Source organism: Geotrypetes seraphini, chromosome 14, assembly GCF_902459505.1.
Source record: "Geotrypetes seraphini chromosome 14, aGeoSer1.1, whole genome shotgun sequence".
Lineage (NCBI taxonomy): Eukaryota > Metazoa > Chordata > Amphibia > Gymnophiona > Dermophiidae > Geotrypetes > Geotrypetes seraphini.
The window spans coordinates 22,032,245-22,059,038 of NC_047097.1; the positions used below are offsets into that span (position 1 = coordinate 22,032,245).

Sequence of the window (26,794 nt, forward strand, 5' to 3'; positions counted from 1 at the left end):
ATGTGATAAACATGGTATAGTAAGACATAGTGTGACAAGCATAGTATGGCAGAACATAGCATGGTAAACATAGTATTAAGAAGCATGGCTGACATAGCATGACACGACTTAGCAAAAATGGTAAAGTAGGTATACATGATGAAGGATAGCGTGGAAGACATGGGACAGCTACATTGTGTTGTAAATACAGTATGAGAGATTGTAGCATGGCAGGCATAGTATGGTGAATATGGTGTTTGGTGTAGGACAAAGATGGGAAACTGTAAGAGAGAGTGTGGAAGAGCATTGTGTGAGAAAACATGGTTTGGTCCTCTGTTATATAGGTCAGGGGACGAGGTGAGTTTTTTTATTGCCTTTCTGAAGCACAGTAGACCTTCTAGTGATCTAATTTGGGTTGGTAGTTTGTTTAGAGACACGGTAGGTAGTACAAGTAAGATTTTTGGGGGGCGTTCTCTAGGAGGAGGGTACATCCTGATGGTGCGTGTAATCGCTTTTCTCCATGTGAGCAAAGCAGTTGATTTGGAGCATAGGGCGGAAGTTTGGCTGGTATCATGTCATGGAAGAGTTTGTAGGCCATTACTAGGCCTTTGCATACACATTGTTAGGCGATTGGCAGTCAGTGAGCAGCGCGCAATTCCGGAGTAACTGGATCTCATGTGTGGAGATTCTTCAGAAATCGGAGGACAGCATTTTGAATTCGTTGTAGTCGACGGAGGGTTTTTCAGTGATCCCGTTTAGGAGTGCATTGCAGTAGTCCATACGGGAGAGGACAAAGGTGTAGAGTAGTTGGGAGAAGTCCAATTCTGAGAAGTATCGTCTGATTTTCTATAGTTGCTGGAGGTAGTTGAACGAGGTGGATACTACTTGGGAGATATGATCAAAGAGAGAAAGGTCGGCTTTAAGAATCACCCCAAGATGGCCTACTTTGTCTTTGGCCATCAGGTTGGCCGATTCCCAAAAGATCGACAGGCAGGCGAGTTCGGGATCATCTCTCCATATCCAGAGGAGCTCTTTTTTTTGTTGCATTTAGTTATAACTTGTTTTGATGCATTCAGCTTTTTATTTCCAAGAGGCAGTTGTTTAGTTTGGTGATTTGGGCATCTCGGTCCGAGTCTAGGTTCAGTTGTATGTCATCTGCAAATGAGTGGATCTTTATGTGGTGTTTTAAGGCAATGTCTATCATTGGTTTGATGTAGATGTTGTAAAGCAGAGGGGACAGGAGAGCGCCCTCCATATTTTATTGGTTTAGGACATGATAGAGTAGACCTTAATAGCATGCTTTGGATCCTATGGCTCAGGAATGATAAGAACCACTGGAGCACTCAATCGCCGATTCTAATATTTGCGAGTCTGGCGAGGTATCAAGGGCAGCACTGAGGTCTATAAGAACCAGCAGCCCACTGTTCCCTTTGTCTAGTATGTCCCAGCAGTCATTGATAATGTCTGCCAGAACCGTTTTCATTCTATGGAATTTCCTGAAGCCAGATTGATAAGAGGAGAGGGCGTTCTATTTGTTGATGAAAGCCTGGAGTTGCAATAGTATGGTCTTTTCCAGGATCTTGGAGATGAAGGGGAGGTTGGAGACTGGTATGTAGTTGCCGGGTTCATTCAGATCCAGGGTCGGTTTCTTTAAGTTGCTTAATGATTGCTGATTTCCAGCTTTATGGTACCACTCCCAATTGAAGGGAGCAATTTATTAGAAGTAGGATCGATTCGACAAAGGCATCTTTTGTGGCTGTCAGGAGATTTGGCAGGCCCGGCCTTTAAAACCCTCGCCTACATTTCCATCGCCTAAAGCTTAACACAGGTGCCGCTAGGCGCAATTCTGTAAATGGCGCTTAAGCGTGATTGACATCCGGACAGCGCCATTTTTCTAGGCACCAGCCAATTTAGGCGCCATTTACAGAATCCTGGTGTTAGTGTGTGTGTTAGCACGCACTAACCGTTAGTTTGCATTAAAATAGCCAATGCAGTACAAATCCAGCGCTAACTGCTTAGCATGGGATGTGGCAGTGTATGGGTGGAATACGGACGCAGATTGGGAGTGGACTGAACATCTAGCTGGCATGCGCTTACTGGCAAATGTGCAGGCAATGCAGCTCCACTTAATGACACTTCACTGAGTTTGGAAATATTGCATATTAAGAACATAAGAAGTTGTCTCCACTGGGTCAGACCAGAGGTCCATCGCGCCCAGCGGTCCGCTCCCGCGGCGGCCCATCAGGTCTATGACCTGTGAAGTGGTTCCTGACCATTTCTATAATCTACCTCTGCTTCTATCTGTACCCCTCAATCCCCTTATCCTTTAAGAACCTATCTAAACCTTCCTTGAACTCCTGTACTGTGTTCTGGCCTATCACAACCTCTGGAAGCGCGTTCCATGTGTCCACCACCCTCTGGGTAAAAAAGAACTTCCTAGCATTTGTTTTAAACTTGTCCCCTTTCAGTTTCTCCGAGTGACCCCTAGTACTTGTGGTTCCCCACAGTCTGAAAAATCTGTCCCTGTCTACCTTCTCTATGCCCCTCAGGATCTTGAAGGTTTCTATCATGTCTCCTCTAAGTCTCCGCTTTTCCAGGGAGAACAGCCCCAGCATTTTCAGCGTATGAAAAGTTTTCCATACCTTTTATCAGTTTAGTCGCTCTTCTCTGGACCCCCTCAAGTACTGCCGTGTCCTTCTTGAGGTGCGGCGACCAGTACTGGGCACAGTATTCCAGATGTGGGCGCACCATTGCACGATACGATATTAAAGAATTAAGGCGAAAACTGCAGGGTCAATGTTCCCGCCCCCTTTAGTTCTCATAGAGCCTTTGTACTTAAGCTGTGTTGATTTTGACTGTTAACCCCTTGATTTGCAAAAACCTAGCTCACTTTAGGAAACAAGCCCCTAAGATTGTTAACCCAGCGAAGATGACAACCCCCCCCCCACAAAAAACCACCCTACTGCACCTGAATGCAACTTGCCTTGAAACTAAATCCATATCCATAAGGAACCAGTTACTGCAGCTGAGCTACTAGATAGCAGGTTTGGTTGTCAGTCCCTTTTCTTTTTTGTGCTTTATGTTCCATTCACTCAGCTGTCCCTCATTATCTCTCCTCACTTCTCTCCCCCTATGTTCTCCCTCTCGCGCGCTCCATTCAACTGGTAAGTCCCTGTTATCTGTGCTTTTCTCTTCCTCTGCCAAGTCCAGACTCCGTCCTTTCTGTCTTGCTGCACCGTGTGCCTGGAACAAATTGCCCGAATTCCTACGGTGGGCTCCATTTTTGGCAGTGTTCAAGTCCAAATTAAAAACTCACCTTTTTCAGGTTGCTTTTAACTCCTAACTCTTCTCATCTTGGGTTCTGCATCCCCAACCCTAGATGTCATGTCTTTCTTCAGTGCTATAGAAGTGTTAAATAGTAGTAGTAGCAGTAGTATTATGATCTGATTTGATGGAGAACATGGCATATGGAATGGAGCCTAATGGTTGGTGCGGTGGACTGAAATTCTGGGGAACTGGGTTCAATTCCTGCTGCCGCTCCTTGTGACCCTGGACAAGTCACTTAATCCTCCATTATAAAAAATGTTTTAAAGACTATTGGAGGGGAGGTCAGCATAAATCTCCAAGAAATGAGGAAAAACATTGTACAGTACTACCGTGTTGCCCCGAAAATAAGACCTAGCCCCAAAATAAGCCCTAGTCCCGGGATTTGCCTTCAGTTTCCTTTCCCTCCCTCCCATCCCTTGTACAGCAGTATCCTTGAGAGAGCACCCTCTCCCCCCCCCCCCCCGAGCACCTGCCATGCAGATGAATCCCCATCCTTCTCTCCTTCCCATCAGAACCCAGCCACGAACCCTACTTACCTCCCTAACCAGCGTCGGGCCGCAGCACTCTAACAGGCTGCTTCGGCCTTGTCCGCCTGTCAACTCTGCTGCGTTACTGATGACTTTTCTTGACATTTTTCATTTCATATCATTGAAACGAAAAGTGTCAAAAGTGTGGACTAACTTGTAAGTTTCATGGCTCCACATCATTCTCCTCTTGGTTGGGCTGAGAACTTTGCAATGGCCCCTCATATTGTGATGTCATAATGCCTCAGTCCACCAATGCCTAAGAGCCAACCTCATCGGTGATGTCACAATGGCTTGGTTTCCCTATAATTGTGCCCGTTTGCTAGATGCATTTGCCTCATTGAAACAAAAAATGTCAAGAGAAGTTTAAGTTTCACTCATAGTGCTATAGAAATGATTAGTAGTAGTAATATTTCTGTTTGCATAGAATACTGAATTCAAACCAAATAATTTCATCTTTTTTTGCAGGACCCGACACTAAACTAATGCAAAACAGTGGCAAAACAAAATTTAAAAGAACAAGTATTGATTGTCTAATGAACACTCTAGTATTGTGGGTAAGTTGCAGTATCTTGACTAGGCATAAAATTGGTAGGTATAGGAGATATAAATTCATGTTTTATATAAAACATTAGGTTTTTTTTTTTTATTTAACAAGCTGGAACTTTTACTTTTATTTTCGGCGATGAGTTAGATCCTTTATGGGTAAAGAATCACACGGATTCTGTGGCTAATTGCCTTGACAGGCGGATTGCTTTGGAATTTGGCCCATACTATACCACTTTTGCCATGGGAACGTGTTCTGTTGGGTTTGCCACTAGGAGTTACGGTGTTATTCTTAGCCTTGTACACATAGGCACATCTCTCGCCCAGGTACTAATACTATTAATTATTTCTATAGTGCTACCAGATGCACGCAGCACAGTCACAGAGAATAAGAAAACAGTCCCTGCTCAAAAGAGCTTACAATCTAAACAGGCAAGACAGACAAACAGGATGTCATGGATACGGTTAAGGGGAACGGTTAATCAGAAGGCTGGGTTGGAGTGCAGAGGAATAGTGTTAAGGATTGGCCTGCATAGTTTATAGCAGGGGTGTCCAACCTTTTGGCTTCCCTGGGCCGCATTGGCCGAAATAAATGTTTCTGGGGTCGCACAAACACTGCAGCAAGACGGAGGAGGGAGCCGGAAAGACGGTGAACACCCAGGGGCAGCAGAGGAAAACACTGCATCGCCCTCGACCGGGGCCGCACAAAATACTTCAGGGGCCACATGCGGCCCTCGGGCTGCAGGTTGGACACCCCTGGTTTATAGTCTATTAAAACTTCTATACCAGTAGTCTCAAGCCCTATGCAGGGCCGTATTTTGGATTTGTAGGTACTTGGAGGGCCTCAGAAAAAATAGCTAATGTCTTATTAAAGAAATGACAGTTTTGCATGAGGTAAAACTCTTTATAGTTTATACATTTTTCCTTTTGGCTAAGTCTTAATAATAATATTGTAATTTATAGCTAAAGAGACATATGATCAAGAAATGGTTTTATTTTAATTTTATGATTGATAAACATACCGAGGGCCTCAAAATAGCACCTGGTGGGCCACATGTGGGCCCCGGGCCATAAGTTTGAGACCACTGTCCTATACCATGTTCTCCAAACAAACGGGTCTAGATGGTTTATAGACTCAAATTTCAGAAAGGAACTACAATATCTTGATAGAAAAGAAAGTAAACAAACTGCTGAGTCATTCATACCACAAGAAAAACATTAAAACCATAAAAGAAAAAAATAAAATAAATCAAATTAAATTGAATTACACTGAAACAAATTAAAATGGATTAAATTACTTCCGCAGTTGAGGCGGCAGGTCACAAGCCTTACTGCACATTTTAATCTCAATTTCAAATGGCAGTCTAAAAAAATAAGTCTTCAGTCAGGCCTTAAAATTCTTAAATGGCTGTTTGCTAAGTGAGTGTATAGGAAAGTTACTCTGTAACTGAGATACACAGTGCATATTGCCAGTAAACGTGAACAAAGTGGCAGTTTAACAAAGGGAAAATCCAGTTCTGTTTTCCCTTCTAAATTTGCTGTTTATATGATCAGCCAGCAGCAGTAGGCACATGGGTTCAGTAGACTCTCTGTTAACCGGAACTCAAGCAACCAGAACTCTCAAACAACCAGCAAAAAAAAAAAAAAATGAAATACTCTAATTCTTTAAATAAAAATTTAAAGTCAATTTCTGGCAGAAATTTAAGTGTAAACTTGGCATGCCACACCTGAGTACACCCAGGCTTTACCTACCACATGTCTGGTAGTTTGTCTAGAACAGTTTATGCTATAGCCTAGTATTAGTTAGGCCTATTAATAATAGTAACTCTCAAGCAACCAGAAACTACATTTATAATAATAATAATAACAGTTTATATACCGCAATACCGTTAAGTTCTATGCGGTTTACAATAGATTGAGAGGTACAAATTGATTGAATTTAAGAGGGGGGAAGAGGAGAGTTAATAGGACCGGAAATGCTTTGTTGAGGAGAAAGAGATTAATAGGACAGAGGAATCACTATGGAGGAGAAAGAAGATGAGTGGGTCAGTTGTCTAGATACTTTAGGAACAGTTGAGTTTTTAGACGTTTTCTGAATTCCTCCTAAGTAGTGGGCGAAAGCAGTTGATCTAGGTCTTTACCCCACAATGCTGCTTGATGTGAAAGAAGGTGTTCATGGTGTTTTTTCAGTTTACAACCTCTAACTGGGGGGGAAACGAAGTAGGAATGAGAGCTTCTCTTGTGTCTGTTGGCAGAGAAGGAGAAAAGGTCAATTATGTATTTAGGGGCAAGTCCGTTTAGTGCTTTAAAGCAGAAGCAGGCAAATTTAAACTTTATGCGTGCTTCCATCGGTAGCCAATGTAACTGCCGATAGTAGGGTAATACATGATCGAATTTCTTTAGTCCAAAGATTAATCTGACCGCTGCATTTTGCATTAGTTGTACACGTCGCATATTTTTTTGGGAAACGGTGAATAATACAAAACTTTGCTAAAATAATTACGATTGGAACCAGTGTAAAGTAAAATTTATTACGATAGGAAAAGGTTAATGTGCGCTAGCCGAAAATCTACCACCTGCTCAAAAGGAGGCGGTAGTGGCTAGCGTGCGGGGCAATTTAGCGTTCGCTATTCCGCGTGTTAAGGCCCTAACGTGCCTTCATAAAAGGAGCCCCTAAACTTTTCCAATAACTTTATCCTATTCAGATTAATACTATCCTCCCATCCTCCTCCCACCTACCCAAATACTCAAAGGTCAAAATTAGGAAAGTAATAGCTCCCCCCTTCCCCGGATGTGTACGAAAATATACGAAAATTGACATAATCAAAGACCTACTATAGTGAAGTAATATAAGATGTCAACGGGCCCTAAACCAGTTTAAATAAATTACTGTGCCCCAAACTATCAGCATTCATTTTTTCATACCTATAGTATAGCTGGAGCACAGATTTGCCCACCAGAAAGGAAAATTTAGGCCTTACCATACCATAATGTGGATAAAAGATCATGGATCGTTCATCTTGGTCATGGCTGTACATTCTCTGTGTTAACATAATTGTTTCCGCTGTTTCCGCTTTCAGATCTTTGGTTTTCTGATATGTATGGGGACAATTCTGGCAATAGGAAACTCCATTTGGGAGCATCAGGTTGGGAGCCGCTTCCGAATGTATCTGCATTGGAAAGAAGTGGTGAACAGTTCTGTATTTTCAGGATTTCTAACCTTTTGGTCGTACATTATCATACTGAACACAGTTGTGCCTATATCCTTATATGTAAGGTAAGATGGAATGTCTTTATTACATTCATAAATTTATGTGTACATTCAGTTTTCTATACAGTTCTCCCAAGGGAGCTTGGAACAGTTTATATGAATTTGTTCAGGCGCTCAAGCGTTTTGTCCCTGTCTGACCCAGTGGGCTCACAATCGACCGCACGCTAAACGCTGAGATGACCTTTATATTCCAATGGGTGTCTTGACATTTGGCGCGAGCTGGTGCGGTTAGCGGTCCTTGTTGAATTTCCCCCAAATCGTGCTTGATTAATATTTATCAGTTTTGATTTTGGCTTTGATTTTCCATCTATAAAGATAACATGTCTTCAAAAGAATATATGTAAGTTTCTTCAAAATTTCTTAAAATACTTTATAATTCTTTGAAAAATATATTTCTACTTAGCTCATTTTCCAAATCACAGCGGTAACAGAAGTTTTCTCACTGTGGCGGGGTCTTATGCGTTTCGCCAATAAGGCTTCTTCAGAGAACCCGCTTAAAGGTGATTATCATTCAGAAGAAGAGCTGCACACTAAAGAAAAAAGTAAAAAAAATCCTTGTTACTTGTTAAACAACACTGGATTTCATACATTCTTATGGTGTGCTGCTCTCTTGACTTCTCCAATTTCCAGTTCAAAATGATGTGTCTTTCAGCTGTGGTCCCGGTTTATCAAATGAGCTGTCATTCATTTGTGGAGAAACGCCCACCATTCGATTTCTCGGTTTAACCCAGTGGGTGTTACCATTTGCCAGTGGTATATCCACGATTGCTCTTTCTTCCACAAGAGGGCTGACATGTTCCCCCCTCTCTTTAGCCTTGGTGCTTCCAAAACTATGAACTTGAGATCATCTAAGGTGTGTGACAGTAAGATCCGTAGGGGAGATATAGGGGCCCCCCTGTCACAACATTGGCATACCCTAAGATGTTCGATGATCCGTACCCTTACAGATCTTGTTGTATGACCAATATAAAACAATTTTCAAGGGCATATAATCATGTAAATGATTCCCTCTGATACACAATTTGTTTGATATTTGAGAATGTGAGTTTTATGCAATCGCAGGTGCACAATCTCCCGTGTTACTGTAGTATGAGAACACACACTAAATCTCCCACATGGATAATGTCCCTTGGGACTTGCTTTGTTGATCTTGATCCCTGCTTAAAAATTGAGAAGAGCTGATCCATTCCCGAAGGTTGCGTCCCCTGGAATAGGCAAAAATAAGTAACTTTACTAAACTAGGATGATATTGAAGGATGTGCCAATGAGATTTAACAATTTTCTTAATTTCAAAAGACAAATGGGAATATGGAAGGGTGCATACCATTTTAGTCTCAATGGGGCTGTTAGTGCTCTGTAAAAGATGGTCACGCTGATCATATAAAGCCCTTTTATATGCTTTTTTAATAATAGTCCTAGGGTAACCATGTTCATCAAATCTTGCCCACATATCCTTAGCTTTGTGTTTATATTCCTCAACAGAACTGCACAGGCGACGCAACCTTAAAAATTGTCCCACTGGTAAATTAGCTCGTAGATGTCTCGGATGGTGACTATCAAAGTTCAAAAGGTTGTTTCTATCCGTTGTTTTTCGATAAATTGTAGTTTGGAAATGACCTTGATGAAGGGATATCCAAATATCTAGGAACGCTATCTCTGTCGATGCTCCGTGGCTGTAAATTTTAAATTGATATCGCACGTGTTTAGCCACTGCAAAAAGATTTTGAATTGTTGTTCAGTACTAGACCACATCAGAAACACATCATCAAGATAACGCTTCCATACTACAATTTCATGGTAAAAATTAGATGGGTACAAAAATTGATCTTCAAACTCATTTACATACAAACATGCCACAGAGGGAGCCATAGTAGCCCCCTTGGCTGTACCTTTAATTTGTAAGTAAAATTCTTGGTCAAACTGAAAATTGCTTTTTTCCTAAAGCTATGCGTGCTAGCGTAATCAAAAAATCCACTCTTACTGGTGATAAAAATAAACTGTCAAGATGCTTACGGATGACCTGAATGGCGGCCTCCTGGGGAATGTTTGTATATAATGATGTGATATCTAAAGTGACTAGTAACGTTCCCTGAGGGACATTTTCACATGATTGTAAAAAGTTCAACATATCTGTTGTGTCCTTAATGTAGGATCGCGCTTTAAACACCAGATCTTTTAAATAAAAATCCACAAACTCAGATAATGGCTCCAAGAGAGAGCCAATTCCAGACACAATAGGACGTCCCGGAGGAGACGTAATACTTTTATGTATTTTGGGGACAAAATATATTACAGGTATAACAGGATGTTCTTGATAGAGAAATCGAAATTCCCTGTCTGTAATAACCCCTTGCTCTAATGCTTGTAGTAGCACATGTCGGATGCCTTCAGAAAGCTCTGCTGTAGGATTGTAGCAGTTCATAATATTGAGAGTCATGTAATTGACGCATCACTTCAGTGACATACATTTCTGTGTCTAGAATTACTATGCCGCCACCCTTATCTGCGGGGCAGATGATAATAGATGAATCTGTTTAGAAACATGTATAAACTGCTTCCCTGGTGCTTAATAAAAGACCAGCCAAAGTATCATGAAATGTCAGATCAATGGCCCATGAAACTCAGCAACCCTTTCTCTAACCGTGACTAGTCTGGGTCAGTCAGAAGTATTCTGCAGATCCGTTTCTTGTTGCTCATCCTTAGCTGTGCTAATAACATTGGTCACATCTTCTAACAACTAATTCACAGCTTAATTAAATGCTGACTGAAATAAATGCTTTCATAAATGTGATCTAATTCTGTCACCAATTAGTTTCATAGACTATCCATGCAGCACAGAAATCAAAGACCATCTGCAGAGGCATAGGCGTCATAGAAGTATGATGGCAGATAAAGGCCAAATGGCCCATGGGAGTTCTGATTGACAAGTCGATGAAGCCGTCTGTACAATGTGCTGCGGCGGCAAAAAGGGCGAACAGAATGCTAGGAATGATAAAGAAGGGGATCGCGAACAGGTCAGAGAAGGTTATCATGCCGCTGTACCGGGCCATGGTGTGCCCTCACCTGGAGTACTGCGTCCTACTGGTCGCCGTAAATGAAGAAAGACACGGTACTACTTGAAAGGGTCCAGAGAAGAGCGACTAAGATGGTTAAGGGGCTGGAGGAGTTGCCGTACAGTGAGAGATTGGAGAAACTGCGCCTCCCTTGAAAAGAGGAGACATGATTGGAAACATTCAAAATACTGAAGGGAATAGACTTAGTAGATAAATACAGACTATTCACACTCTCCAAGGTAGGGAGAACGAGAGAAGGGCACTCTCTAAAGTTGAAAGGGGATAGATTCCGTACAAACGTAAGGAAGTTCTTCTTCACCCAGAGAGTGGTGGAGAGCTGAAATGCTCTTCCGGAGTCTGTTGTAGGGGAAAACACCCTCCAGGGTTTTCAAGACAAAGTTGGACAAGTTCCTGCTAAACTGGGACGTACACAGGTGAGGCTGGACTCGTTTTAGAGCACTGGTCTTTGACCTGGGGGCTGCCACATGAGCAGACTGCTGGGCACGATGGACCAGTGGTCTGACCCAGCAGTGGCAATTCTTATGTTCTTATGTAGTCTGCCCATCCACAGTAACCATTACCTCTTTCTCTGTCTGAGAGATCCCACATGCCTATCCTAGGCCCTCTTGAATTCAGACACAGTCTCTGTTTTCACCACCTCTTCTGGGAGACTGTTCCATGCATCTAGCACCCTTTCTATGAAAAAGTATTTCCTTCAGATTACTCCAGAGCCTATCACCTTTTAACTTCATCCTATGCCCTCTCACTGCAGAGTTTCCTTTCAAATGAAAGAGACTCGACTCGTGCACATTTATATTATGTAGGTATTTAAACATCTCTATCATATCTCCCCTCTCCCGCCTTTCCTCCAAAGTATACAGATTGAGATCTTTAAGTCTGTCCCCATACGCCTTATCACGAAGACCACACACCATTTTAGTAGCCTTCCTCGTCAGAATGGGGGAGGCTACAGGGGTTGGGGCCTTCCCCCCCAAATTTTCAGTCGCCTGTTGTTGCCCTCCCTACCATCTCCCGGTGTTATGGTTTTAAATTTTTGGGCGGTGGTCAGGGAGCGTCAAACAGCAGGCCTACCCTGGAACCCTTCAGTCTTCTTCTGGGGCAGGCCTGCCCATGGACACTGTGCGGCGGCTGCCCAAAGATTTAAAACTATAGTGTCAGGTGAGGTCGTGCGCCAGGGTGGAGCTCCTGGGCCCCCTCCCCCTCAAAAAAAGCAGTGTTCCACTGCCTATGTACAGAGGTAATAATCTACTTAGGTAAAATGGGAACTGGATTCGCTATATTCTACGTTAGCATCTTCTGGCACACCATCCCTCAAGCTAGTTCATTCTTTGGTTCCATGGCAAGAATCTGTGGTGGAAAGGGGCAGTTGGGGGAAAGAAAAGATTGTTTTAGAAAAGCATTGTTGTAATTCTTTTCTACTTAAAACTATGCTTCCCATTTCTTCCGTTGCCATGTTTAACCACAGAAAAGTACTCGGTTTCCTTTTTTTTGGTCCACAAAGTTAAATTTATATTGTTTTCAAAACTGTTTTCCTGTGAGTCTGACTAGAATTGGCATGGCTTTCTGTCCTGGATACCTAGACAACCAACCGTTCTCCACAAATTTTTTCACATTTTTAAGCAAAAAGGTTGTGGTGGTTTAAGGGAGGTTCTGTGCCCTTTTCTTTCTTTTGGTGTTTTGGCTGGCAGTCCAAAATGACCACATGCCAGGCTGCAGAGAACAGAATTCCAGACAGAAGCTTCTGGATCTATCAGAGACCCGTTTGCCAGTAAACATTGCTATTTTAGAACCGTGATACAAATCAGATCATTTGGTCAGCCCTGTCCACTTAGTTTTAGTTTGCTGCTTTCTCGTTTTTGATTTGGAAGGCTTTTTTCTTCTTCTTCTTCAGATTTTTGTCCTATTATGAACAAAGACTGAAGCATATCCAACCTCTCTTCAAATCTCTAGTCAGAGACATTTATGGTAAAAGTGACTGTTTTTCATTTTCCTGCTTGTTTAAAAATAAATCTTCACTGTGGCGCTAACACTGTAAATGTGTACTTCTCGTATTTATCTGTAACATTTTTCTATTTGAATTAAGTTACTCATATTGAATAGTCAGCTTTATCTGCTCATAGTGTTCTATTGCATATCCCAAAATATTTTGCTGTTATGGAATATGTCGGGGAATAAAACAGGGGAAACAAAACCACAAACTCAAATATGCAAAAAAAAAAAAAAAAGAGTGGAATTGTCCTGATCAGAATGATGTACACAGAAAACCAAATACAAAAGAAGCGCCAAAAGTGGATGAAGAGATGCCGACATGCTCATAATTGTCCCCTGAGGAAGGCGATGGTATCGCCGAAACTCGGATCCTAGTCGGGACTTTGACTTTGGAACTTTGACTTTTGGTATTTTGCTTGTTTTTAAACTATTGATACAATCTTCTAATAAAGGAATTCTGACCACTCGATTGGATTTGACATCTCCAGTGCCTCTTGTCGTATTTGCTTTGCTTTGAGGCTTGGTACCTTCTTTCCCCATCCATCTATAGACCAAACACATGGGTACCTTTTTTTTCCTTTAGTAATAACAGAAGATATGAAAGGGTATGAAATTGACAGGTTTATAATTTTTTTACACAGTGTGGGGGTGGGGTGAGGAGGGGAAACAGGAAAGCTAACTAGAACAAACCTCTTAGAGCCCCTTTGTCAGAGCCACAGTAGCGATTTCTGTGTGGCAAATGTGACACAGCCCATTCAATTCCTGTGGGCTTCAATGCATTTGTCATGCTGGGACATGCTGCTATTGCAGCTTTGTAAAAGGACTCCTTAGTGTATTCTATTACACGGGTTTTCAACCCAGTCCTCTGAGCAGATCAATCCAGTCCAGGATATCCACAATGAATATGCATGAGATAGATTTGCATACAATGGAGACTGCGTATGCAAATTTATTTCATGTGTATTTACTGTGGGCATCTTGACAACTGGCTTGGTGTGTCACGAGGATCGGGTTGAAAAATGTTAACAGCATTCCTATTTCTAAAAATTATTTTTTTTTTTAATGGGCTACTTCCATTTTCCCTGCTGAGGATCACAGGAATAGCTGTCTTAAAACTGCGTACTGGAGAAGGAAAGTTGCGGGATTGGTGGGCGACCTCAGAGTGATATTTTTCGTAGTTGGTTTAAATCCGCTATATCGTCAACTCTTCGATTCTCATTAGTTGTATTGATCACACGATCCCTGAAGAAGGATCAGCATAGCCGAAACATGGAATGTGTTGGGTCACACCAATAGAGCCTCAATTTTCAAGAATAAAGTTTTGGTCATTTTAGCATAAACGCTCTTAACATTACTCTCGACCACCATGGTTGATATAGTTAAGACTCCACTCTTTGGTTTTCTTTTCAATCTGACCTAAGACACATAAGCAGCTTTTTTGAAGAACCATAATTTCGCCTCCTAGTACAGACACTAATCTTGGAAATGCTGGATTATTGCAACATCTTGTTCCTACCATGTCTGGCATCAATGATAAAACAGTTACAAACTGTAAAAAATATAGCACTAATATTAATCCTTTCCATGAACAAATGTGATCACATAACACCAACCTTCCTAAAAACACACTGGCTCCTGTGGCAGGCCGAATCGTATTCAAATTCTATTGCCTGTTATTTAAAGTACTACAGGGCTGCGTCCCAATTTATGTGAACAATAGACTCGAACTGAAAGAAGCAAAAAGGCCTCGGAGATACATGAATCCCTTTTCTTACCCCTCAACCAAAAATGCTAAAAAAGAAGGCATACTGTCATTCTAAACAGCAAAACTAGATGTCGTCAGAATCTTAGGTGCCATATCAGATTATAGAATATTCCAGAAAGAAATGAAAACAATGTTATTTAGGAAATATGTCTTGCAATGCTAATCCAATGACTGCCTAATAATAAGCTTTGAAATGTAATTCCCTGGAAATGTCCAGATACCTCTTACCATATGGGGTAAAGACCTAGAGCAATTGCTCTCGCCCACTACTTACGAAGAATTTAGGAAGTATCTAAAAACATACCTGTTCCTGAAATACCTAGACAACTGACCTGTTCTCCCCCTTACTTACTCACTCTTTCCGCTCTCAAGTTCAATTATTCTGTACCTTCTCTAATCTTTTGTAAACCGCATAGAACTTCATGGTATTGCGGTATATAAACTGTTATTATTATTATTATTTATTATTATTGTAATCCGCCGAGAGAGAAAGAGTGTGGCGCAGTGGTTAAAGCTACAGCCTCAGCACCCTGGGGTTGTGGGTTCAAACCTACGCTGCTCCTTGTGACCCTGGGCAAGTCTCTTTACTCCATCTTTTTTATCATAATCTAGGGCAATGGTTCTCAAACATGTCCTGGGGGACCATCAGCCTGTTGGATTTTTAGGATATCCCTAATGAATATACATACATGAGACAGGTTTGCTTATAATGTGGGTGGTAGCCATGCAAATCTATCTCATGCATATTCATTAGGGGGGTTCCTGAAAACCTGACTGGCTGGTGGTTCCCTGCGGACAAGTTTGAAAACCATTGGTCTAGGGTTTTTCCTTGATCAATCACACGTTTGCAAGTACTCATTCATTTGTGTTTCACACTCATTCTTTTGTACTCCACATACTTTCTACATTCATTGCAAAGCCTTATTGACATATCTAGCTCTCATCTTGTGCAAACGTCCAAGGCACTCTGACCCCCAGGACTATAGAAAGATCAAAAGAGATTGTCATAGAGCAGTGCTACCTTAGCAAGAAGGAATCATTCACTCTAGCTACTTATAACTCTACTAAATACAATGAATTCTCTGTCATACAAATTATTATATACATATTGCTCACACCATTCCCGTTTTCTCTTTCCTCATTGAATCCTATATGAGGGGCCGCTGAAAAGTTCTTAGTCCAACCAACTAAGTTGGAGCCGTCTCCATCTTAGGCCCGGAGTCTGTATCGGGCGCTCGGTCTCAGAAGCCGCCTAAGCAGCTTTTTAAAATCACACATGGGCGGCCTATACAGAATTGCCGTAAGCCACCTAACCGCCACGAGTCTCTAACTGGCACCCATTTTACAGGCGCCGGTTAATGAATCACTTTGCCGCTGAGTTGATCGCAGCAATGGAATCTCCCTGAAGCAATCAATTTAGCGGCTGCAGCAGGGAACCCGTACCCCCCACGAAGATGGCGAGCTGGAGGAATGCCCAGTTCCTCTTGGTGGAACCCCCAAAGACATCCCATCCATCCGCGAATGTCGCGGCAATCAAAGACATCCCCCAGTTGGAGGGTTGCCCAGTCCCTCCTGCCGGAATCACCCCCCCACAAAGATCATCGGCAGGAGGGATGCCCAGTCCCTCCTGCTGGAACTCCCCCAAAGGGCATATTCCTGACCCCCCTCCAGCCCATTCAGACCCCAAAATACCTGATATTAAGTTGGCTGGTTGGCTGGCTGCTTCCTCTGTCCGTCCGTCTGGCCTTACTTCACTGAATAGCGGGCCTGTCTCTTACCGATGCATTGTGGGATGCACTGGGGAGGGGCCTAAGGCCCTGATTGGCCCAGGTGCTTGAGGCCCCTCCTACAGGAGGGGCCTTAGGTACCTGGGCCAAGCGGAACCTTAGGCCTCTCTCCCAGTGCATTCTGGGATGTGCTGGGAGTGGCCTAAGATTCTGATTGGTCAAATCCCTTAGGCCACTCCCATGGTCGCTTTTCTATAAAGGAATTCAAAAAGGGGGCATGGCCATGGGTGGGGCGGGAGCATTCCTTAAATTTGCATGTAGCATTACAGAATTTGATACATCTGCATCTAATTTAGGTGTGAAAATTTACACCAGATTTTGGTTGATGTAAATCCTTGCGCCCGAAATTGGGCACAGATCCCGGCGCCAAAGGTTATTTTATAAATGGCACTCCATTTGAAGCATTATTTGTAGAATAGCACATGGCACTATTTTTTTCAGCGCCATATACAGAATATATCCCTGTCTGGCTATAAAAAGCCTTCAGTGGCTAGCACTGTGGTTTAAATATTACCCTCTTACTTTTTTCATTATTGCATATGCAACTTTTCTCTGGTTATTGCAGCAAAACCCAAAGGTATAAAATACCGGAGGGGATTTCAAATATGCAGACAGCTTGATTGTCTGCTCCTTTGCTTCTTCCAGCCACTTCTAGATGTCACTAGGCAGAGGATAATACAATTCATGCATCTTATAATGAGGTTGCTAGTATGTTTACACAATTCAAAGTGGGGTCCCATCTAAACAGGCATGGAAAGAGGCTTAGCTCAGTTCTTCCAAGCAGTGGAGGCTCCTTGAGTTGCATTTATTTATTTGGTAAGCTGTAGAAATATCTTTTAGTTAGAAATGTTTCCACGTTCTGAAATTAGATAAATCAAGCCCCAGGTCATTATGACTCCATATTTTTATTATGATGTTTTTATTCCATTCTTGATTAAATAAGTGTTATGCTTTTGAGCTCCTCTTTCTACGTATCCATTGCCATCACAATAAATCATAAGCCCCCCCCTTGAAGGAATCACACTTTTGACCCAGGGGTACAACTACACTCTTGGTTTGAAGTGCAGAGCTGCTAACATTTATCAAAAGTCACTCTAAAAATTGTGCCAGCTGTTTGACACTGATAAATGCAGTATATAAATATCACTTGAGCTTCAGAAGAGTGTTCATTGGGAAAGGCTTTCAAAAACAGGAAGTGTGTCTGTAATACAACATGCACAATTTTATTCCAAAAAAAGTCAAAATAATAGCTTCAGGAGGTGACTTAGGGATAATATTAGGAGAGAAAGCACCAGAGCCAAGAAAGAGGCAAGCTGATATTCTGCAAAAGCTGGATAGTATTGCTGCTTCTGTCTTTTTGTCTTTTCTCACCATCCGAGTGTTTACCCCTTTTCCTCAGATGGCATGCCTGGGCAGCTGCAGGAACTGAGGCTTAGAAGGTATCTTCTCCCCCTCCCCCACCCCCACCCCGAGTCATCACATCAACATCACTATTGGCTAACAGGGACTAGAATAGTAGCAGCGCCATTTCTCTTTCCTCGTTGGGTATGGACATGCCACTTTTTTGGGGTGGCCAAGCCCATCTAGCCATGACGGGTAGGGAAGCTAAACACTGACCCCCACATTGCATTGCTCAGCAGCGGTCTATGAGGCAAGAAGCCAGGGGGCCAATATTAAGACCTTGGGAGACAGCCGGCTATCTCCTGTGGTTGATGGTGAAACAGAAATTCAATGCCGGCGCTGTATCCAGAGACCAGCATTGAATTTCTGTGTTTTTTTGGCCAGCTGAGACATGACTGGCTAAGTCCAAGTGTCCAAAGAGAGACCTGATTTATTTTTTTTTTTTCAGTGATTTTTATTAAATTTGAATGAATGCACAAAAATAACAAGTGGCCCAGTAAGGAAAGTGCCCCATCCATATCCAATAATTTATTTAATTTTCTATACCGTTCTCCCAAGAACGGCTTACATGAATTTATTCAGGTACTCAAGTATTTTTTCCCTGTCCGTCCCGATGGGCTCACAATCTATCTAATGTACCTGGGGCAAGGGGTGGGGGTGGGGGAGGGATTAAGTGACTTGCCCGGGGTCACAAGGAGCAGCATGGGTTTGAACCCACAATCTCAGGTTGCTGATCAGCTCTTTAAAAATGATGCTACATTTCCCTGGATTATTTAGAGCATTCACATTCTATGACCTTACTGTAAATATAGCCCCCTCCTATTGCTGCTTCCCCCTCTCCACATACCTCCCCCCTCCCAATTTGAGCCAACCGATTTTATACTCTTGCTAGCTATGATCTAAGGAAATGAAGATCATCCAAAACAGTTTAATTTCCCCCCTCTCATACAGACTCCGCGCTTTCATTTTTTACCTCCATTCATATTCTCCCCATTTATACAATCAATCTTCATTCATTCACATTATACATATACATATACATAGAGTAGAGTCCTGTTCCAGATGCATCCTGGCATTCCTCCTTCTCCTGGTCTGCCATGTGCTCTCCTTGACTAGTCAAAGGTTGTGGAACTCTAGCTTCAGGGAGGTTGTTGCATCCCATTTCTTTAAGAATTGTTCAAGCCTTCTCCACTGCCTTTACCTTCCTGTGTTAAGAGCAGATAGCTTAGCTGGTTTTAAGAAAGGTTTGGACAAGTTCCTGGAGGAAAAGTCCATAGTCTGTTATTGAGAAAGAAATGGGGGGAAGCCTCTGCTTGCCCTGTATTGGTAGCATGGAATATTGCTACACCTTGGGTTTTGGCCAGGTACTAGTGACCTGGATTGGCCATCGTGAGAACTGGCTACTGGGCTTGATGGACCATTGGTCTGACCCAGTAAGGCTATTCTTATGCTCTTATGCCATTAATTGTGATCCATACCCCGAATGGGAAAAGCCATCTGTATCTGTCCCTCCTCTCTAAGTTTCTGGGTGACATCTTTCAATGCTCGACGCTTCTGCAAGGTGGACCATGCCAAGTTCTGATAAATTCACACCTTTAAATCCTTCCAGCAGAATTCCAGAGTACAACGAGTTTTTGACAGTATTTGTTCTTTGAATCCGAGGTCCCCAAAAACAAACAATGTCCCAGGAAGATGACTTTCTGGACAGGCCAGGACTTCTGTGAGCTCATTGAATATGTATATCAGTTAGGGTCTCTTCATCCGAATGGTTCAATAGATGCACACATATTTCTCTAACCACAGCATCATAGTTCTTAAAGGAATCTGTCTCTGGTACACCTTTGAATCATAAATTTAGTGATTTCTATCTAGTTTCCAGATTTTTAATATGCTCTTGAAGTTCTGCTAGCATTGTGGCATGGCGTGTTACCACAGGTTGAGCTGATTTAACATTCAAAGCCAAAGTTGCCATGTGAGCCTTGGATGCTGACATGTGGTGTCCCAGGTCTCCAGTCCCCGCTCTAATCTCTGCTAATGTCACTTGAACATCTTGCTGGATGTCCACCATTTCAGACTTAGTCCCAGACTGCTTGCTTCATTATTTAGTCACCTTCCAGTACAAAAGTAAGGAAGTTCTTCACCCAGAGACTGGTAAAAATCTGGAGTGCTCTTCCAGAGGCTGTTATAGGGGAAAGCACCCTTCTGGGATTCAAGAAAAGGTTAGATAAGTTCCTGCTGGACCAGAACATATGCAGGTAAGGCTAGACTCAAATGGGGGACTGGTCTTTGACCTAGGGGCCGGCGAGTGAGAGGACTGCTGGGTGCGATGGACCACTGGTTTGACCCAGCAGCAGCAAATCTTATGTTCTTATTTTCAAGTTCAGCTTTGCTTCCTCCTGAAATCTGTCTAGTTTCCATCTCATCTCTTCCCTTCCCCTCCCATCCATGGGCACCATCTCATCTGCTCTTTATTCTATGGACACCCTGTCCACATTTCATGCTTTCCATCTTAACTCTTCTCTTCTCTTCCCCTCCCCTGCATGGGCACCATCTCGTATCCTCTCCACTCTATGGGCACCATCTCCTTTCTTCATTTCCCCTCCATGGGCACCATTTCATCTCCTCTTCCTTCCCCTTCATGGACACATCTTATCCTTTCCATCTCATCTCTTCTCTTCCTATCCCCTGCATGGGGACCATTTCATCTCCTCTTCCTTCCCCTCTCCCTTCATGGGCACCCCTCATCTCCTCTTCCCTCTATAGACAGCCCCTCCCCTCCGAGGGCACCATCTTCTCCATTCTTTTGCTTGCACTATGGCATTTCTCACTCTACTCCCCACCCCCACAGTCTGGATCTCTCCTGCAGTTCCTGGATCTTCGTCTGCCTCTCCTTGCCCCGTGTACTCAAGCATCTGACTCTTCCCATTGTAGTCTCCTGTTGCCACCACCACCCCCCTCCCCTCCTGTTCATATACACACTTGCGGTATCTCCATCTTCCTCTCTCTCCCTTTGCCGGCCCTCCCATCTTGCTTTTACAATCTGCAGCGCCGAATGCACACACTTCTTCTCTATAGCCATGAGCTCTCTCTCTCTGTAGAACCCGCCTCCTCTGAGCAGAGCTTCCTGTTTCCTGCAGGCAGGATGCTACAGAAGGAGAGCTCGCGGCTTTAGAGAAGCAGTGTGTATTTGGCAGTGTAGATGGTAAAAAGCAAGCTGGGAGGGCTGGCAATGGGAGGGAAAGGTAAGAAGTTGAGCTTGTGCATGTGTATGGGCACGCAGGGAGGGCAGAGGAAGGAGTGAGATATTGGACGGAGGAAATTTAGAGATGAAGAGAGATACAGGTAGGGAGTTTGATGCGATTAAGTTGTTAAAATTATTAATGCGAGTTCAAATTTTAACTCATTAAATATGCAGCCCTAAATCACATAGTAGTTCAGTGTTGACATGACTTTAATTTTAATGTGATTTGTAATTTGTAGAAAGAGAGCAGACTGAGAAAGAGAAACAAATTCTTTTTTTTATATATATAAATTAAACGATTATTATTTTTTTCATATTAAAGCGTGGAAGTTATTCGACTTGGACACAGCTACTTTATAAACTGGGACCGCAAAATGTATTATGCAAAGCAAAGCACACCTGCCGAGGCACGAACGACTACACTCAATGAGGAATTAGGCCAAATAGAATATATCTTCTCAGATAAAACTGGAACTCTCACTCAGAACATAATGACATTCAACAAATGTTCTATTAATGGGAAAATATATGGTGAGTTACTATTTCCATTCTCTTCTACCCCTATCTATGGTATTTTAACTGAGACAGCAAAGATAAACTGCAGAGAGCACAAAACCTACCCAAGGATAATCTGAGATGCTTCCTAGAGAATGACATGGGGATGGGGACACATGCTAATCTCCAGTAAACCACAGTAAATCCATAGTAATAGTAATAATTTCATGGAATTGCCATGGAGACTGGGTGGGGATGGCATCAAAGCTTGTGGGGATGGGGTATGGATGGAATTTGAGTTTGTAGAGATTGTCCCAATGTCATTCTCTAGCTCCTTCATACATACAATGTCATGTCATCTGGCCTCAGTTCTGCTTAACCTATTATTTGATCACGATTAAAATCATAATAGTATTTTGAATAAAATTTGGAAATATGCACATGTTCAGAAGGCCCTACATAATAAATTGCAAAATATGCAAGGGTGGGATCAGAGCTTCTAGGGGAGGGGATGAGGGTCTGGCATGGAGTCTGTGGGGATAGGGTGGAGATGAGGGCACAATTTGTCCCTGTGTCATTCTCTAGAACAGGGAAGGACAGCGAGGGCCGCAATCCAGTCAGGTTTTCAGGATTTCCTCAACAAATATGCATGAGATTTATTTGCATACAATTGAGGCAGTATATGCCAATAGATCTCATGCATATTCATTGGGGAAATCCTGAAAACCTCGTTCCCCACCCCTGCTCCAGAGTTTCCTCACAGGGATCCCTCATGTTCACTGCTAACCAATAGTAAAATCTTCCAGCATAATGTCGGATCCATTCAACAAAGCCAGCAATAAACAGGGGAAACCCAGCAAAAAATACCTCAGAAGACCTGGAACAATATGGGCCATTTCTTCCGGAGCAGAGCCATTGCAAGGAAGCAGGATTTTTCCTCTGACGCAGCAGAAGGAAAACAGAGATTTCCCTGTCGGGGTATTTTGAAAATTAATTTCCCAAAATTTAGTCTTATTTTTTATGGTTTTTATTTAAGTTAATTATTGTAAATCGAGTCGAGCTTTCTTAGAATGATGACTCGGTATATAAAGCCAAGCCTTAGATTACCGTATTTTCACGCATATAATGCACAGCGTTATACACAATTTTATAAACCGAGCATAACTATGCGCGTTATATGCTGTGAGCGCATATTACAATTTTTTTTTTACATTGCTGGTCCCCCCCCTCCCCCTGACGTCCGATTCATCCCCTCAGCCCTGAAAGCCTGATGCCCCACCCCGAAGGACCGTTTGGCCCCCCCCACCCTGAAGGACCGCTCGCAGACTTTTATACTCTGCTTTAGGAAGGGTTCATAGTCATTCGCGGGTGGGACTTCGGCGCACTGACATTGCAGCGCAGACAAATCAGTGCAAGACCCCAGTGCGCTGCCTAAAAAGTTACTTTTAAAGAGCTCCGACGTGGGGTGTGAGTGGGGAATCCCCCCAATTTACTTCATACTCTTCGTGCTGCCGTTAGGGGGGGGGGTTGGAACACTCCATTATAGAGTAAACTTAACTTTTTCCCTGATTTTTAAATTTTTTTTTTTACACTCTCTCCCCAACGGCAGCGCGAAGAGTATGAAGTAAAGTTGGGGGATTCCCCCTCACCCCCTGTCGGAGCTCTTTAAAAGTAACTTTTTAAGCGGCGCGCTGGGGTCTTGCGCCAAATAGTCTGCGCTGCAATGTCAGTGCGCCAAAGTCTCGCGCACTTTTGTCCCGTCACCGTAGGAAGTACTATACAGAGCATCAATGGTGGTATATTGTAACAAGAAGATCTAGGAATCGTTTTGATTTTTTTTTTTTTTTGGGGGGGGGGGTTCTTGTATTTTAATGATCATATTTTATTTAGTCCTTTTTTGCCAAAGCTAAGCGTTCTTCATCCAACAGGAAATTTATCTAACACAGGTTTCTAAATGGCCTGAACGTTTTGCTTTTGCTAATAGTCTTTGTGGGCATTTTCTAGGTGAAGTGTATGATGATTTGGGACGCAAAGCGGAAATTTCGGAGGTACGTCATTCATGGTCTTTCTTTTATTCCAATGTGGAGCTCCTGTATGTATGCAGGCAGGAGAGAAACTGCAGCCTGTTTTGATAAAGCAGGGTAATTTTAGTTTAGTTTCGTTTCAGTTTGTGTTATGCCAGCCCAACACAAATGTCAAATGCGTAATTAGCAACTACAAATAAACAAATCAATGATCATTAGCAAAAGTTGAAATCATACAGGAACTACAGGGTGGGAGGCAGCGTGATTTTTAAATGCCAGCTGCTGCCGATTATGTTGTACCAGGATTTTCAGTACTGTGCCATGTCCAGATCCTGGCAGTGAATATCTGGTTCATAGTCATAAGTGCGCCGGACAAACGCACGCCGACAAATGTGTGCTGACAATTGAGCTCAAGACTTCAACATGCCGCACTAAAACCTTATTTTAAAGGACTCCGATGGGGGGGTCTAGAGATATATAAGTGCAGGGGTTGCTGAAAAGTTCTCAGCCCAACCAAGACGAGAATGCCATGGATATGGTTCAATCAATGATCTGAAACAATGTCAAAAACAGAGAATTTCTTTTCTGCAAATTGTCGCTTAATGAAATAAGATAACCCTTTTCAGCTGCAGTAGCAAAATAACGCTCAGAATTTAGGAAGTTGGTTGGTTGAGCTGAGAATTTTTCAGCACACCTTCGTATGAAATAAAAGTGAGCCAAGTATAGGACAGTCAAGCTATTATGACATCACTGCTGAGGTTGGCTCTTATTGGTGAAATGAGGCATTATGACATCACAACAGACTGACAGTCTTCACCCTACGAGGGGGTGCTGAAGAGTTCTCAGCCCAGCCAAAAAAGAATGCCGTGGATATGGTTCAATCAATGATCTGAAACAACTGTCCCCCTCCTTTAAAAACCCTACGAGTGCGGCTTTGTAAAGCAGGGCCTGTGCAAGTTACGTGCTTTAGTGGGAGATGCACCTGTGTCTCATCCATGCCTTTGTAGGAATGTACTATTGCATTCAAGTTCACCATTATAGAATAGTGATTAAGACACTCGTGTGTAAGTCTATGGTTCCCTACATCTAAGCATACAGAGGAGTGTGTAAATACAGGTGTGTATAGAACTACCCCTCACGTGGGCACTGCTACCAAAAATGCACCTAATTTAGGCATGTACCCCGGCTGAAAAACAGATGTCACTGTACTTTCCAGCTGAAAATTTTAAATCGCTTTTAATTAGAATTTTCAGCCTTGTTTCATTCAGTACTATTGTGCACTTTATGGTAATCTATTCTTTTTAAGTTATTTATTTATATACCAGCTTTCTGTAGTAAAATCAAAATGGTTCACATATTGCGTTCAGGCACTTTTTCTGTCCCTAGTGGGCTTACAATGTAAGGATCCCTTTTACAAAGCGGCAGTAGCAAATCCCTGCCTGGCAAGTGCGACACAGCCCGTTCAGTTCCTGTGGGCTGGGTCGCATTTGCCGTGCCGAGACCCACTACTGTGGCTTTGTAAAAGAAGCCCTAAGTTTTGCACCTGGGCAATGTTTCCCGTTCTGTAATGTTGTTCTTTAACATTTCACTGTTTTCTGAGTGCAGAAGTCATGATTGTTTTCTGGGGTTTCTTTTTTTCATTGAATTTTGTTTCCTCTTTCAGAAAACAGTGCCAGTAGATTTTTCCTTTAATCCACTTGCAGATGAAAAATTTCAGTTTTATGACCACAGTCTGATTGAAGCTATTAAACTTGGAGAGACAATGGCGCATGATTTCTTCAGGCTTCTGTCCCTCTGTCATACAGTTATGGCTGAGGAGAAAAAGGAAGGTGAGAGGATGAAAATGGTAGCATACTGAATAGTGTTTTATGCAAATTCTGTTCACCATTTCTTCAGGGCACACCTAACCATTCATTGGGTAAGTCCCCCTTCTCTGTACCCTTTACCTCCACCTCCAGACTCTATCCCTTCTTTCTTGCCGCACCTTATGCTTGGAACAGGCTGCCAGAGTCAATACATCATGCTCCGTCTCTAGTGGTATTCAAACAAAAAGCCCGCTTCTTTGAATCTGCTTTCAACTCTTAACTCCCGCTCACTGTCAGATACATATACCCATTGTATCATTCCTTCTACAACAGTGGTCTCAAACCTGCGGCCCGGGGGCCACATGCGGCCCGCCAGGTACTATTTTGAGGCCCTCGGTATGTTTATCATAAACACAAAAGTAAAATAAAACAGTTTCTTGATCATATGTCTTTAGCTATAAATGACAATATTATTATTAAGACTTAGCAATAAGGAAAGATTTATAAACTATAAAGAGTTTTACCTCATGCAAAATTATCATTTCTTTAATAAGAACATAAGCAATGTCTCTGCTGGGTCAGACCTGAGGTCCATCGTGTCCAGAAGTCCGCTCATGCGGTGGCCCAACAGGTCCAGGACCTGTGCAGTAATCCTCTATCTATACCCTTCTATCCCCTTTTCCAGCAGGAAATTGTCCAATCCTTTCTTGAGCCCCAGTACTGTTCTCTGCCCTATTACACCTCTGGAAGCGCATTCCATTCCAGACATTAACTAATTTTTCTGAGGCCTTCCAAGTACCTACAAATCCAAAATGTGGCCCTGCAAAGGGTTTGAGTTTGAGACCACTGTTCTACAAGAATCTCCCCAACCCTGAGATTTCCTGTCTGTCCATATTAGATTGTAAGCTCTTCTGAGCAGGGACCATCTATTGAATATTAAATGTCCAGCGCTGTGTGCACCTTTCAGCACTATAGAAATTATAAGTAGTAGTAGTTTCCCTCTGGTTTGTTTGTTTCTTATAAAATTGTGCCAGCCGTAAAGGCATGTGCGTGGCATGGACCCATGTACTTTTACTATAGGCATTGCCAGGAGCACAGTTTAAGCAAAGTGTGGGCGGAGCCCTAGAGTATGCATGTGGATTTTAAAATACCTTCATTTTCATGCCCACTCAATAATCTCTATATCCGCTAACAGTCTGTTCCTAAGTGTTCCATCTTTTAAACTGGTTAGCTTGGAAGATATTAGATTTTTTTTTTTTTTTTTTAATATAGAAGGTATTAAACTGTGGAATGGACTCCCTGAGGAGTTACACAAGATTGGGAGTTATTTGCAGTTTAGGAAATTGCTTTAAGCACGTCTTTTTAGTCAGTTTTTTTGGATGATTGATAACTGACAATTGATCATTGATTATTCTGTATTATTTAGAGTATTTTTGGTTTGATTTTATTTTGGTTTTAATTAAATTCTTGCAAATTGGTCAGGTTTTATTTGTATCGGTTTTAGTTTATAATTTATAAAGCGGTGTACAAACTGTGTTATAAACAAGATGCTTTTGAGCCAGTGTA

The 26,794-nt window shown here is 42.5% G+C and overlaps 1 protein-coding gene across 10 annotated transcripts in view; it reads left to right on the top strand.

The window, feature by feature from the left end:
- Positions 1-26,794, top strand: part of ATP8B4 (ATPase phospholipid transporting 8B4 (putative)) — a 363,870-nt gene that overhangs the window by 177,722 nt on the left and 159,354 nt on the right. For all 10 annotated transcript variants that reach the window (XR_004536957.1, XR_004536958.1, XM_033920249.1 and 7 more), the window contains 5 exons: positions 4,299-4,387; positions 7,457-7,653; positions 21,227-21,435; positions 23,404-23,447; positions 25,087-25,252. Coding sequence is in view for 8 of the 10 variants with exons in the window: in XM_033920249.1 (XP_033776140.1) it covers positions 4,299-4,387; positions 7,457-7,653; positions 21,227-21,435; positions 23,404-23,447; positions 25,087-25,252 (705 nt within the window). In the remaining 2 variants the exon portion in view is untranslated. The remainder of the gene's footprint in view (positions 1-4,298; positions 4,388-7,456; positions 7,654-21,226; positions 21,436-23,403; positions 23,448-25,086; positions 25,253-26,794) is intronic.